At 44.8% G+C, this 13882-nt stretch overlaps 1 protein-coding gene across 2 annotated transcripts in view; it reads left to right on the forward strand.

The window, feature by feature from the left end:
• Window positions 1-44: 44 nt before the first annotated feature.
• LOC101941434 (fibrous sheath-interacting protein 2-like) overlaps window positions 45-13882 on the forward strand; it is a 75922-nt gene continuing 62084 nt past the window's right edge. The window contains exons 1-3 of one of the 2 annotated variants that reach the window (XM_065556480.1): window positions 45-825; window positions 1764-1889; window positions 12422-12583. In XM_065556480.1, the coding sequence (XP_065412552.1) occupies window positions 718-825; window positions 1764-1889; window positions 12422-12583 (396 nt within the window). In that variant the 5' untranslated portion in view covers window positions 45-717. The remainder of the gene's footprint in view (window positions 826-1763; window positions 1890-12421; window positions 12584-13882) is intronic. The other variant, XM_065556481.1, reaches the window with a different exon arrangement.

Here is a 13882-nt window from a genome sequence, read left to right on the forward strand (position 1 = left end):
TGATTGTTAAATGTGCTACGCGAGTCGCTTCCTTTCTACTCTTATGGCTTTGGCTACCATTTATATAGCACCTTAATTCCTGAATGATTCATGGCCTTCCACAGACTCTGTGCATACAGCTCCACCGAAAGACAGCCACTTCTGGATTAGAAAGTGGTGGAGCAATGTATGTATGTGTGTGGGGCACGTTTGGCCAAGCAGGACAAGTCAAACCTCGGTGCCGGTGAAAACTTTGGTTTTAAGGTTCCACCTCACAAAATAATCTGCTGTTTGAATGCCAACCCTGTGCCACCCTAATGATATCACTGTTATGGGGGAAGATAAAGCAGTTGCCTCCAGCAGTTTTGAAGACTTCCTCATTGCCATGGAGAGTAGAGCCACTGCCTGAATCACCTTCGCCGCTGACAGGAGCAGAAAGCTGCAGGTCATGCAGGAATTCTGTGCCACAGCCTGCCTTCCCTCAGGGTAGAGTAATGTGAACAGGACAAACCACTGTTTGAGGCTCTGGTGACACAGCACATCACTCAGGAACAGGGAGCAAGTCTGCTCCATGAATCTCTCCTCAAATGATGAAAGCCACATAAACCACCTGGCTTGAGGGAAGCCAGGTCATTGTGATAGAACACTCATGGGGCAGGAGTGCACAGCAGTTCTAGAACCGCCGCTCAAAGGCCCCAGTTGGGGCCAGAACTTGGAGGCGGCAGTTGGAAGTCCAAGATGGCGAGTCTCAACTGGAGGATGCTGAAGGCGGCCATGGAGCACTATCTCTCTGCTGGTTCCCAGACTGCGGACGAGGTGTTGAGGCCAGAGGAGCAGCTGGGAGAGGTGAGTGCCGGGCACATGGAGCGGGTGAGGCTGGGTGGGGAAACTGGTCTGGAGGCATGAGGCTTTTCTGTGGGATTGGCCGGAGGTGAGGCTGGGGGAGATTGGAGCAGGGGTTGTGAGGATGGTGGAGAAGCTGGAGTAGAGGGGTGGGACTCCAGACTGGAAGACAGAGGGCATAGTGGATCGAAATTGAGCAGGTGAGCAGTGCAGGAGGCTGCCATGGAGTATGGTCTCTCTGCCAGTTACCAGATGATGGCTGAGCTTGCGGGGGCGGGGGGAGAGAGAGAGAGAGAGGAGAAGGGGTGAGGATTTCAGCTTCCAGGGGTGGGGCTGAGGGAGGAGGAGGTGGTAAATTTGAGTCCAATGGGAAGGAAAATGTGATACACACCCTGGACATACTGATTAAAGAAGTTGGACAGTGATGCATGCAGGGAGGGCACGTCCTTCCTTCCCACCCCAGCCCACAGTTTCCTGAATGTAATGATAAAAATCTTTACAAATGTGTCTTTGCTTCTTGGGTTGCTCTGAGTTTTTTGTTGGTGTCACCTGGATCGTTACAGATTAGATTTTAAATAAAGATTTAGGGCTAGATACTCAGTCTCACTTTATCCCAGCCTCTGGCTTTCACCCACAGTTGCAATGTATTTCTTCCCACTGATCTCAGTGGGCTTTGTATCAGGCCTTTAGACATTTCAGTTACTGATGTGAGGGTAGTCAGCACACAGACATCTTAGTGACCTCAACTACACCTGCAAATTCTGTGCTCAGAAATAGAGACCAGCCTTTAAATCTCTCACCCTTAGAAAGCTGTGCCATTTGTTCTCTGCTAGAAACTAATGTTTGAGTTACTAAACTTAAAGGGTTGTTTATGATAATTGCAATGCAAATGGATTATTAAAATGTCAGCCTGAAATCCCATGACTGTGTTCTCTTTCTAGATCAGTCACAGACGACAGTTACTAGGCATAGGACCTACTCAGCTCTTGGATATGCCACTTGGTGCCAAGCTCCCCTTGCTACCAGGCTCCAATACATTGTTCTATAGAACAAATCTGGGTGAAAAGGTAAAAAATTGAATATAGAGGGGGAAAAACACATCTCATTTTCTATACTTCTCACTCCTGCCACTAAATATGCAGAGTATGTTGGAGAATAACATAAGAACATAAGAATGGCCTTAGTGGGTCAGACCAAGGGTCCATCTAGCCTAGTATCCTGTCTTCCAACAGTGGCCAATGCCAGGTGCCCCAGAGGGAATAAACAGAACAGGTAATCATCAAGTGAGCCATCCCGTCACCCATTCCCAGCTTCTGGCAAACAGAGGCTAGGGACACCATCCCTGCCCATCCTGGCTAATAGCCATTGATGGACCTATCCTCCATGAACTTATCTAGTTCTTTTTTGAATCCTGTTATGGTCTTGGCCTTCACAACATCCTCTGGCAAGGAGTTCTACAGGTTGGCTGTGTGTTGTGTGAAGAAATACTGCCTTTTATTTGTTTTAAACCTGCTGCCTATTAATTTCATTTGGTGAGTCCTAGTTCTTGTTTTATGAGAAGTAGTAAACAATACTTTCTTATCTACTTTCTCTACACCAGTCATGGTTTTATAGACCTCAATCATATCTCCCCTTAGCCGTCCCTTTTCCAAGCCGAAAAGTCCCAGTCTTATTAATCTCTCCTCATATGGAAGCCATTCCATATCCCTAATCATTTTTGTTGCCCTTTTCTGAACCTTTTCCAAGTCCAATATATCTTTTTTGAGATGGGGCGACCACATCTGCACACAGTATTCAAGATGTGGGCATACCATGGATTTATATAGAGGCAACATGATATTTTCTGTCCTGTTATCTATCCCTTTCTTGCATTCTGTTCGCTTTTTTGACTGCCGCTGCACATTGAGTGGATGTTTTCAGAGAACTATCCACAAGGACTCCAAGATCTCTTTCTTGAGTGGTAACAGCTAATTTAGACTCCATCATTTTATATGTATAGTTGGGATTATGCTTTCCCATGTGCATTACTTTGCATTTATCAACATTAAATTTCATCTGCCATTTTGTTGCTCAGTCACCCAGTTTTGAGACATCCTTTTGTAGCTCTTCGCCGTCTGCCTGGGTTTTAACTATCTTTAGTAATTTTGTATCATCTGCAAATTCTGCCACTTCACTGTTTATCCCTTTTTCCAGATCATTTATGAATAAGTTGAATAGGACTGTTCCCAGTACAGACCCCTGGGGAACACCACTATTTACCTCTCCCCATTCTGAAAACTGACCATTTATTCCAACCCTTTGTTTCCTATCTTTTAACCCTCTTATCCCATGACAGCTTACTTTGCTTAAAAGCCTTTGGTCAGGGACTGGTCAAAGGCTTTCTGAAAATCTAAGTACACTATATCCACTGGATCCCCCTTGTCCACATGCTTGTTGGTCCCCTCAAAGAATTCTAGTAGATTGGTGAGGCATGATTTCCCTTTACAAAAACCACGTTGACTCTTCCCCAATACATTATGTTCATCTATATGTCTGACAATATTGTTCTTTATTATAGTTTCAACCAGTTTGCCCGGTACTGAAGTCAGGCTTACAGGCCTGTAATTGCCGGGATCACCTCTTGAGCCCTTTTTAAAAATTGGCGTCACATTAGCTATCCTCCAGTCATCTGGTACAGAAGCTGATTTAAATGATAGGTTATAGACTACAGTTAGTAGTTCTGCAGTTTCACATTTGAGTTCCTTCAGAACTCCTGGGTGAATACTATCTGGTCCTCGTGACTTATTACTGTTTAGTTTATCAATTTGTTCCAAAACCTCCTCTAATGATACCTCAATCTGGGACAGTTCCTCAGATCTTTCACCTAAAAAGAATAGCTCAGGTTTGGGAATCTCCCTCACATCCTCAGCCATGAAGACTGATGCAAAGAATTAATTTTGTTTCTCCGCAAAGGCCTTATTGTCCTTGAGTGCTCTAACAGACAATGTCCTGGCATTTCTAAGCAGAATTACTGCTCTTGTGTACTTACTCATAAGGAAAAAATACTGCAAGTAATCAAAGAAAGCCATCAAATCCATGCCACTGGGAAAAGGAAGGAATTCCAAGTACTAGTACTATCTGGTACCCAAAAGACAGCAGGGCTTTTATCATTATCTAGCCATTTAGAGGCACTGATCAAATAATAATGCTCTATGATCATGCCCCTTGTAGAGAAAGGCAACTGGCTATGCATTATGGACAGTGCTTTGGCTGGAATTTTCCATTGAGCCTAAGGAATTTGGGTACTTAATTCCCTTAGGATCCTTTGAAAATCCCACCTCATGCATATAGGGATACATCTCAATTACAGGATATACCTCAAATCTGTAATAGGGGAACAGCACTTCCAATTCCATGTACTGTCTTCTAGGACAGTGTCAGTGTCATGTGTGTTCATGGAAAGCTCAGAAGATGTTGTCTATCTGCACAGGTTGGGAGTGCATGTATTCTCCTTTCTGGAACTGCCATCCATGAATCAACCACCAGGGTGCTGAAATCTGTAGGGTTCATGATAAGCTACCCAAAGTTCCCCAGCAGGCATTTGAAATAAGTAGAAGCCCTGGTAGAATTGTTCAGCTCAAAGTTTTCCCACCCCAGGATTTGATTAAGGATATCTTAAGTCTGGTGGAGGGGATTTGTCAGCTTGCTACATATGTTAGATCTTTTGTTCTCAACAGTATTCACAGTACTGAATTGCACGTCTGCACAGGAACCAACCTCAGTGGACCTGAGCTACACAGGGACTCTCACATTTCATGCAGGTGGCAGATGGCTTTGGGGCCTCTCTGCCCTGGTGGCGGTCAAGAACAATCTTCAGCTAGAACCTGATTTCTCAGTTCTAATAGCACATGTTGTAATCACCATGAATACATCCACTTGGGATGTGGAGACCACACAGAGGGACTTCAGACTAGGAACAGCAACTACACACAAATGTTCTAGACATGAGAGCAGGTCTGTCCATGCCTACTAAGCACTTTGAGAGACTAAGGCCTAGTCTTCACTTACCGGCTGGTCCGGCGGCACGCCATCGATGTTCTGGGATCGATTTATCGCGTCTGGTTAAGACGCGATAAATTGATCCCGGATCGATCCCAGAAGTGCTCACAGTCGGCGCCGGTACTCCAGCTCGCCGAGAGGAGTACGCGGCATCGACGGGGGGAGACTTCCTGCCGCGTCTGGACCGCGGTAAGTTCGGACTAAGGTACTTCGAATTCAGCTACGTTATTAACGTAGCTGAATTTGCGTACCTTAGTCTGATTTGGGGATTTAGTGGGGACCAGGCCTTGGTGTCCCAAAAGGTGGTCTTGTTTCCAATGGAAAATCAGGAAGAAGCAGGGAGGCACCAGGTCCTGCAGATGTGAGAATGGGTTTTGCCTCATAAGATATTTCTGGTCACTACTTAACCAGCAGGGAAAGAGAACAGTCACAGACTGACCAAGGCAGTTGCTAACAGACCCTGCCATGAGTGATACCTGGATCTGAAAGTGATTAATCTTCCCCTCCTAGGGAGATGCTGGAAGTAGACCTCTTTGTCATTTACCTAATCAAGAAGCTACCAGTTTGCTGCTTATGATACTGAGATGATCACTCAGACCCAAGACACTTCACTCCATCCCAACCCAGGAGACTTCTTCCTGTCATCCTGGAAAGCTCAGGTGGCATGAGGTTTCTGAACAAGTGTTGCAAGCTCTAGCAAGCCTTCTAGCAGAAAGACCTGAACTGAAAAAGATTTTCAGCATGGAACACTCAGGTGCTCCTTTAAATTCCCCTGTAAATCACTGCTTGACTAACTTCTTCATATGTCTGATTTAAAGATAAATCGGTTTCTCCAGGTGGATCTGTTTGCCACACATCTGAACTCTAACACTAAAATATTCAAACCTGATGGCCTAAATTTAGGCACCTAAATCCATATTTCAGAAGCTAAATTAGTGGCATAATTGTCAGAGGTTCTAACACTCTGCAACTTCCATTGATTTCAGTTATGATCCTGTTTCTTGTCCAGTTCCATTTATTCTGGTCAGATGACTGACTGACTCACTCAGCAGAGGAGTGCCCCACTGGTTGAAGCCATTAAATGTTTCCAGTTCTTTGCCATCTACATAGTCCTTGGCTTTGGTGAACATTGTGTTTCTCTTAGGTCTCTTGGCTCCTCAGAATACCCAGCTCTTTCAGTGCTTTTAGCTGAAGCCTTCACTGAGTTATCTGTTGTTTTTGTCTGTCATATTTTGCACATGTCAACAACACCAGCACAGTGTGTGTCATTGGCCTGGTCATCTTCCTCACACAGAAATTGTCTTTCTACTCTTTAGTTTCATCTTCTCTTCTATATATAACTTGCTCAGGATTCAGGAGTCCTTTGTAAATTCACTCACTGTCTTGGAGACATTTCACTAAGTTCTCAAGGTGAGGTCAGAACACCTCAGTGCACTCTGAGACTGCATTCTATTTTCATGGCAGCAAAAAAAAAAATCATTAAAAAAAAAAACTCTTGTAACTTTCTTGCAAGGCGATAACTTTTCAGCCATTTTCATGCTATCAGTCATAACTGAGGTTCTTTAAAGATACTACCTCCAAGTCTCTAGTCAGCCTCTAAGTAATGGGGGTAAGAGGAAACTTCCTCCCATGGGAAAGTGTCACCAGCTTGCCTGAGCCAGTGGGCATCTTGTGAAGTGAGCTCGCTAATTTTCAGTATTCCAATTAATGTGTAACTCAGGATAGCCTCGGCCTTACATGCCACAAAGTAAATCAAAAGTCTCTCATTGAATGCAGTCAGAAATAGACTCTTATCAAGCCTGGCTTCTTGGTTTAAGGGAAAGGAAAGATCCTTCCTCTGCTCTTCTTGCTTCACCCAGAACTATCATTTGATAAAAGCAGTGTTGCCAACATCAAAGCTAGAGTTTTTACCAGTCAGGTGAGAAAAGTACTTAGTTTATTTGAAAGTAGGTACAAAAACTACAAAACCAAAATCTAGTGCTATTTACCAAATTCATTGTAGAAAAGACTCTCAATTACAACATTACTTATTGTCAGAGATAGTATGTTCAGTGCATACTGTGAAATTTCATCAAAAGGACGTCTGCCAAGTGGATCTTTGTAGTCTTTCACTTTGCATCAGAAAGTGGCAGCATCAGTTGGGATTGGTCCAGCTGTCGCAGTCCAATCTATTAATATCAAATTGCACCACTGGTTCTCCAGGTCTGACATTTCACACTGGGCAAAATGTAATTCTAATGGCAGTTCTTAGAAAGTCACTTGACTAATTTGGTTCAAACAATGAGACAGAGAAGTGTTTGATTTTGTGAAGTACAGTGAGTGCTGGAGGAAGTCTCTTCAAAACTTCTGCCACAACTACTTGCTGAAAATTGGAACACCTTTCTTTCAAAGTAGTCTTGAAAGCAGGATCAAAGCTCACTGCTTGTAATTCAATGTGACATTCAAAATTAAGTCAACCTTGTCAAGAGGGAGGTAAATGGAAACAAAATCTAGGTTGACATGCAGTCTGACATGCACTGGGTGAAAGATGCATTTCAACAGAGAAAAGGCAAATGCTTTAAACTTTTTCAATAAAGAGAATTATCTACTTCTGTTTTCTGGAAAAGCAAATTATTGAGCAGAAACTCAGATAAGACTGACCTCGGAAACAGGAGATACAGCCTATTACTCTCATCACTATCCATGTCACTGAGTATTCGAGCTATTCAGCAATGCTCACGAGAACTTGCGAATTGGAAATATGTTTTGATTTCAATCCAAGAATCAAGGATTCTGACTATGGCTTCAGAACCAGACAGTCGTCTTGTCTGAGAAAACTGAACAAACACTGCAGGAGTTTCGCCATCATTGATAAGAGTGTATATTTATTGGTATGCTTCATGAGGCGTTGTGCTCACTTTAAACCAAGAATATGTTTCCCTCATGAAAAGTCAATACAAGACAGAATTTCTTTGATTGCTTTGCAAGCACTGAGATGAACTGTGTGACAAACACACTGAACAATACCAAATTTGGACACTTTTTCTGCACTTTTGGTGAAGAGTGACTGACTGGATTCACATATATTGGCACCATCTGTGTCAATTCCAATACAATTTTCAATGTTTATGTTAATTTTTCTCAAATTTCTCAAGAGCAGAGAAGATATCATCTGCTGTTGTTGAGATGACTGGAACCAAACTTAAGAAACCAGTAATGATCTTCTGTAAGGAATTGCTATAGTAAGACACACACACACACACACACACACACACACACACACACACACACACACACACACACACACACACACACACACACTCTTTTAAACTGCAACATCAATATATTCATCTACTAGAAGAGAAAAGTTTGAATTTCCAATATCCTTATACAGTCCATCAGCAAAACAAAGACAAATCACATTTTTGATGAGTGCAGTGCTTAGATATAATTTCTTCAGGCATTTTTGTCCTCAACAAAATCAACCACGTGATCAACTGCCCTAATAGATAAAAGACATGCAATATGGCAGCAGTTACTATTTCAGTTCTTTCACTGACTCCTTCTTAGCAGTAAATTTTGAATCTTCCAGTCTTGGCTGTGATGGCCCTGATGTAATGGGGATCATAGTACTGTTATACTTGGAACTTTTGATAGCATGCTTTCTTATGTCATTTAGCTGTGGTCACAGCTCTGTTCTCCATGCAGTAAAGTAAGCTGAATCCTCATTACTTGGACTTTGCTTCAACCATAATTTCATTTCATTTCATTCATCTTTTCCCATTCAACTCTGTACTTCCTCTTGTATTTGGCATATTTCCCCATAGTCAAGAATAATGAATAGGGCCCTACCAAATACATGGTCCATTTTGGTCAATTTCACGGTCATAGGATTTAAAAAATAGTAAATTTCATTATTTCAGCCATTTAAAGGTGAAATTTCATGGTGTTATAATTGTAGGGGTTCTGATCCAAAAAGGAACTGGGGGGGAGTTGCAAGATTATTGTAGGGGGAGTTGTGGTGGTGCTACCCATAGTTCTGTGCTGTTGCTGGCAGTGGCTCTGCCTTCAGAGCTGGGCTCCTGGCCAGCAGCCGCCACTCTCCAACTGCCCAGCTCTGAAGGCAGGTAGCCACCAGCAGCAGCACAGAAGTAAAGATGGCATGGTATGGTATTGCCATCCTTGCTTATGTGCTGCTGCCTGCAGAGCTGGGCCCTCAGTCAGCAGCCGCCACTCTCTGGCCACCCAGCTCTGAAGGCAGCAGCGCAGAAGTAAGGGTGGCATGATATGGTATTGCCACCCTTACTTCTGCACGTCTGCTGGTGGGGCACTGCCTTCAGAGCTTGGCGCCCGGTCAACAGCTGCCACTCTCCAGCCACCCAGCTCTAAAGGCAGTGTGACAATACTGCGATCCCTCTCAAATGACCTTGTGACCCCCCTGCAACTCCCTTTTGGGTCAGGACCCCAGTTTGAGAAATGCTGGTCTCCCCTGTGAAATCTGTATAGTATAGGGTAAAAGCACACAAAAGAGCAGATTTCACAGCGGGAGACCAGATTTCACAGTCCGTGAAACGTTTTTCATGGCCGTGAATTTGGTAGGGCCCTAATTATGAACTAAAACAATAGTTCTCAAATTTCATTGCACCGTGACCCCCTTCTGACAAAAGAAAATTACCACACGACCCCAGGAGAGGGGACCGAAGACCGAGCCTGCCCAAGTCCCACTGCCCAAGTCCCGCCACCACGGGCAGGCTGGAGCGGCGCCAGGGTTTTTGGCGCCCTACGCGGGATTCCTTCCGCGCTCCCAGTCGTCGTCGGCAATTCTGCGGCGGGGGGTCCTTCTGCGTTCCCGGTCTTCGGGGCACTTCGGCGGTGGGTCCGGGAGCGAGTGAAGGACCCGCCGCAGAATTGCCGCTGAAGACCCGGAGCGTGGAAGGACACCCCCCCTCCGCCGCTGAATTGCCACTGAGGGCAGCAAAATGCCGCCCCCCCAAATCCTGGCGCCCTAGGTGACTACCTAGGTCACCTAAATGGAAGCGCTGGCCCTGCGGGCAATGCCGCCCCCCCCAAATCCTGGCACCCTAGGTCGCCTAAATGGAAGCGCCGGCCCTGCGGGCAGTGGTGGGGGCGGGGCAAAGTGAAGCCCAAGGGCTTCTGCCCTGGGTGGAGGGCATGTAACCTTATCCCTGGGCAGTGGGGCTTGGGCTTCAGACTTGCTGGGGCCCAGGGCCAACACCAGCTTTGGTGAACCCATTAAAATGTGGTGAAGACCCACTTTGGGGTCCTGACCCACAGTTTGACTCTCCCTGAACTAAAAAATTAACATTAAGAAAACTACAGTAGTATGTAAACATTTGGCATTACTATCACATGTGACAACAGTTGCTAAATATGGCAACTATAGTGCTCATGTGCCATGTAGACAAGCCCCAAGATTCAGAGAAAATTTCTAGTAAGGCTTAGTTCTTTTTCATGCCGTTTTTAGCTGATATATTAGTTCCAGTCATTTGTGTGTTTTAAATAAATGTATCTGAATGAAATTCCAAGCTGTTCTCCACCCATAAAATATTCCCCCCCCCGCCCCCCAAAATCAGTAAGTATGGAATCATTTTCTTTAAGAATGATGATTAGGACATTATTGTTCAGCTTCCAGTTAGGCAGGCTAAATTTAGCATGACTAGTAAACCTGGTAACAGTTGTTGCTAGTCTTAGAAGTAATGCTAGATTTCAAAGCTGCTACTGTTGCTAGATTTAGCAGAATTGTCAAAAGCATAAGATCTAGATACGGCATTACTAAATTCAGCTGTAGTAGCGGCTTCCAAATCTAGTTGCTTCTAGGTGTTTAGTGTAGCATTACAAAGCAGCTAGACCTTTTTAGCTGGTCTGCTGGGTCCTGATTGGCCTCTTCTGACTCCCACCTCTTCTAATTGCTGGAGAACCAAGTTTCACTAGTTTCATCAGCTGCTGACCCAAGGAGGCCTTTCTAGGAAACCACTGGAGGTCCAAACTCACTGCCCTTCTCTTCTTAAAGGACCACTTCGTGGAACTGGGTATTGCAACCAACAGAGTGTCAGTAAGGCAGTAAATGCCTGTTGTACCCCATCACAGAAGATTTAATAACTGTCCACTGCATAGTTTCTTGTACCTTCCTCTGAAGCAGCTGGCACTAGCCCCTTGGGAGACCGAATACTTAGCTAAATGGACCCATGGTCTGACCTGGAAGGGAAATTCCTAGGTTCTTACACGTGGTAATATTTTCTAGTTTACTATTGCATTGCAATATTTTTTGGCATGGAATTTACTGTAATTAATTTATATGATAAGGTAAATCCCTTTCTGGAAACTGGTCTCTTTACTCTTTTATATGTCTTAACATCTTATATCCTATTACACATACACAAAAATGATCTTGAAAGAACATTATTAAGGTTGAAAAATCAAGCACTCGAAATTTAAGAAATGCCAGAATAATAGTTACCTATGCCAGCCAGCCCCAGTTCTCCCGCCACCCACATCTCAGCTCCTGGTCAGAATTGTTACAGTAGCTATTGTTATAGCTCCTTGTCAGATCTCCTTTCTTCTCCCCTTTTTATGTTTTCTCCTACTGGTTTCCAGTCCCAGACTCCTTCTCCAGTCAGTACCAGTCTCCCCTGCTCCCCGCCCGCCTCCAGAACCACATCTGATGTCAGTGTTCTTCACCCTGTCTCAGCCAATTAGCTCCATGTTCCTCTGTGTTTCCCCCACTGTCTCCCGGGACCAGTCTCCTTGTACAACCAGCCCCAGTCTCGACCATATACACCTCTACCCCGATATAACATGACCCAATATAACACAAATTTGGATATAATGCGGTAAAGCAGTGCTCCGGAGTGGGCGGGGGGGGCCCGCACTCCAGTGGATCAAAGCAAGTTCGATATAATGTGGTTTCACCCATAACATGGTAAGATTTTCTGGCTCCCAAGGACAGCGTTATATCGAGGTAGAGGTGTATTGTTTTGGAACAATATATTGAAAACTGAAGAAAAAGAACATCTAAAGAATTTTACCTGTAGTTTTTCTGAATGACTACAGAATTTTATATTAACTCAAAATAGCTGAATAAAATCTTAGGGATTTTCAAACCAGGTTTCCATTTTTGCAAGTCCAGTCCTGCATCTACCATGAACAGCATCCACAATTTTGCAACTGCAGAGAAAGACATGAAGAATTTCCAGAGAAAGACATGAACAGGGGCAAAATTGTGTCTATAGACATACATTTTTAAACGTTAATAGAGCAACTGAAATTCTCTATAAATATCCAAAATAATTAGTTCTCAGTACTGCAGCCAGTAGAGCAGTCATCCAAAAGCCAACAAATTTAAAATTAAGACACAAGTTATTCTCACGTTAAGAGTACCACAAATACAGCACTCTTTCGTTTGGGTAAAAATATCATACCTAGTGCAACTGCTGAAAGCAGGAATTAATCCAGCCCCCTGTTTGAAATTGTTGGTCAGTGTGTTTAGGAACTGTGAAACTTCTTTATCTCTTTTTCAGATAGGTAATATTCTGTTAATACTTTTGAATATATATTTTTACAGCTTTATCAACCTCCTAGTGGCTTTGATCTTGGTGATCCTTACTGTCGCTTAATGACAACAAAATATAGAAGTCTACATGATCCACATTTGCGTTCCTATTACAAGCGCAAAAATAATCTACGGAGATTAAAGAAAGGAGGTTATGTCACCAACAATAACAAAGTAGGTTAAATAAGATGTTATGAATATTTATGTCAATGGGATTTTCAAAGCACTCAGTTCTGGGCTAACTCTGTTCCTACTGAAGGTAAGGGCAGCTTTACTTTGGATTTCCATGGAAACAGAGTGAGGCCAACACTAAGCACTTTTGAAATTCCCACCCATATTATTACTTTAGAGTTTATCTTGCCTTCCTAGAAAACACACGTAGCTGGCATCAGTGGTGGGTAAATGGTCATACAGCCAACACAATGAGCCACCACGATGCAAGGCAGAAGTATGTTACTTGGAGAAGAAGCGTCATGCCCCTTTAGCCATCGATGGTGGCAAACACACTAGCCAGCTAGGTGTTGGACATTCTTCATTTTCTGCTGGGGTGCTGCGTATGGGTCAATGTGCATCTCTTTTATCGCTGTCTATGGACAGATTCTGTCTGGTTATTTCATTAGAGAGAAGAGGCTCTGTCTCGGGTTCATCCGAATCAGTGGGGTATCGCATGAAACAAGTTTCTCCTTTTAATTTTTCAACTGTGGAAATCCAGCTCAAGAGGCCACTTGGGTTCTAAAGACAGTTTTAGATCATGGAATTTCACTGGCTAGATCAAGAAGTGCAGTCAGAGTTAGGTCCCTAACCTAGGGTTACCATTCGTCCGGATTCCCCCGGACATGTCCGGCTTTTTCGGGTTAAAAATAGCGTCCGGGGGGAATTTGTCAATGTCCGGACTTCCCCTCCTCCCCCCTCCCATGCAGAGCGTGCGCGCGGCTTACAGAGCAGCCGGTGCTCCAACAGCCAGAGCCAGAGCCCTGCTTGCACTTCCCCCTCCTCTCTCCTGAAACTTGACACCACTCCCCTCCTCCCCCTTCCTCCCCCCGCCCTGCACTCACAGATCGCCGGCCGTTCGCCTGGAGCTCCGAGCCTGCTGCCCTCCCCCGCTGTGGAGCGCGCTGCTCTGCAGCACAGTAAGGGGGCAGGGGGCCAGAGAAGCGGCAGGGAGGTTCGGGGGGGGGGGGTAATCAAGAGACAGGGAGCAGGGGGGAGGGTTGGATGGGTCAGGGAGTTCGGGGGGGGGCTGTCTGGGGGTTGGGGGTGTAAGGCAGAGTACAGGGGGGGGTCTCAGGAGGGGGCAGTTAGGGGACAAGGAGCGGGGGGTGTTTGGGAGTTCTGGGGGGGGGGCTGTCTGGGGGTTGGGGTGTAAGGTTTTGGGCAGTCAGGGTACAGGTAGGGGGTAGGGTCCTGGGGGGCAGTTAGGGAGAGGGGTCTTAGGAAGGGGCAGTTAGGGGATAAGGAACAGGGAGGCTTAGG

Source organism: Chrysemys picta, chromosome 9 (assembly GCF_011386835.1).
Source record: "Chrysemys picta bellii isolate R12L10 chromosome 9, ASM1138683v2, whole genome shotgun sequence".
NCBI lineage: Eukaryota > Metazoa > Chordata > Testudines > Emydidae > Chrysemys > Chrysemys picta.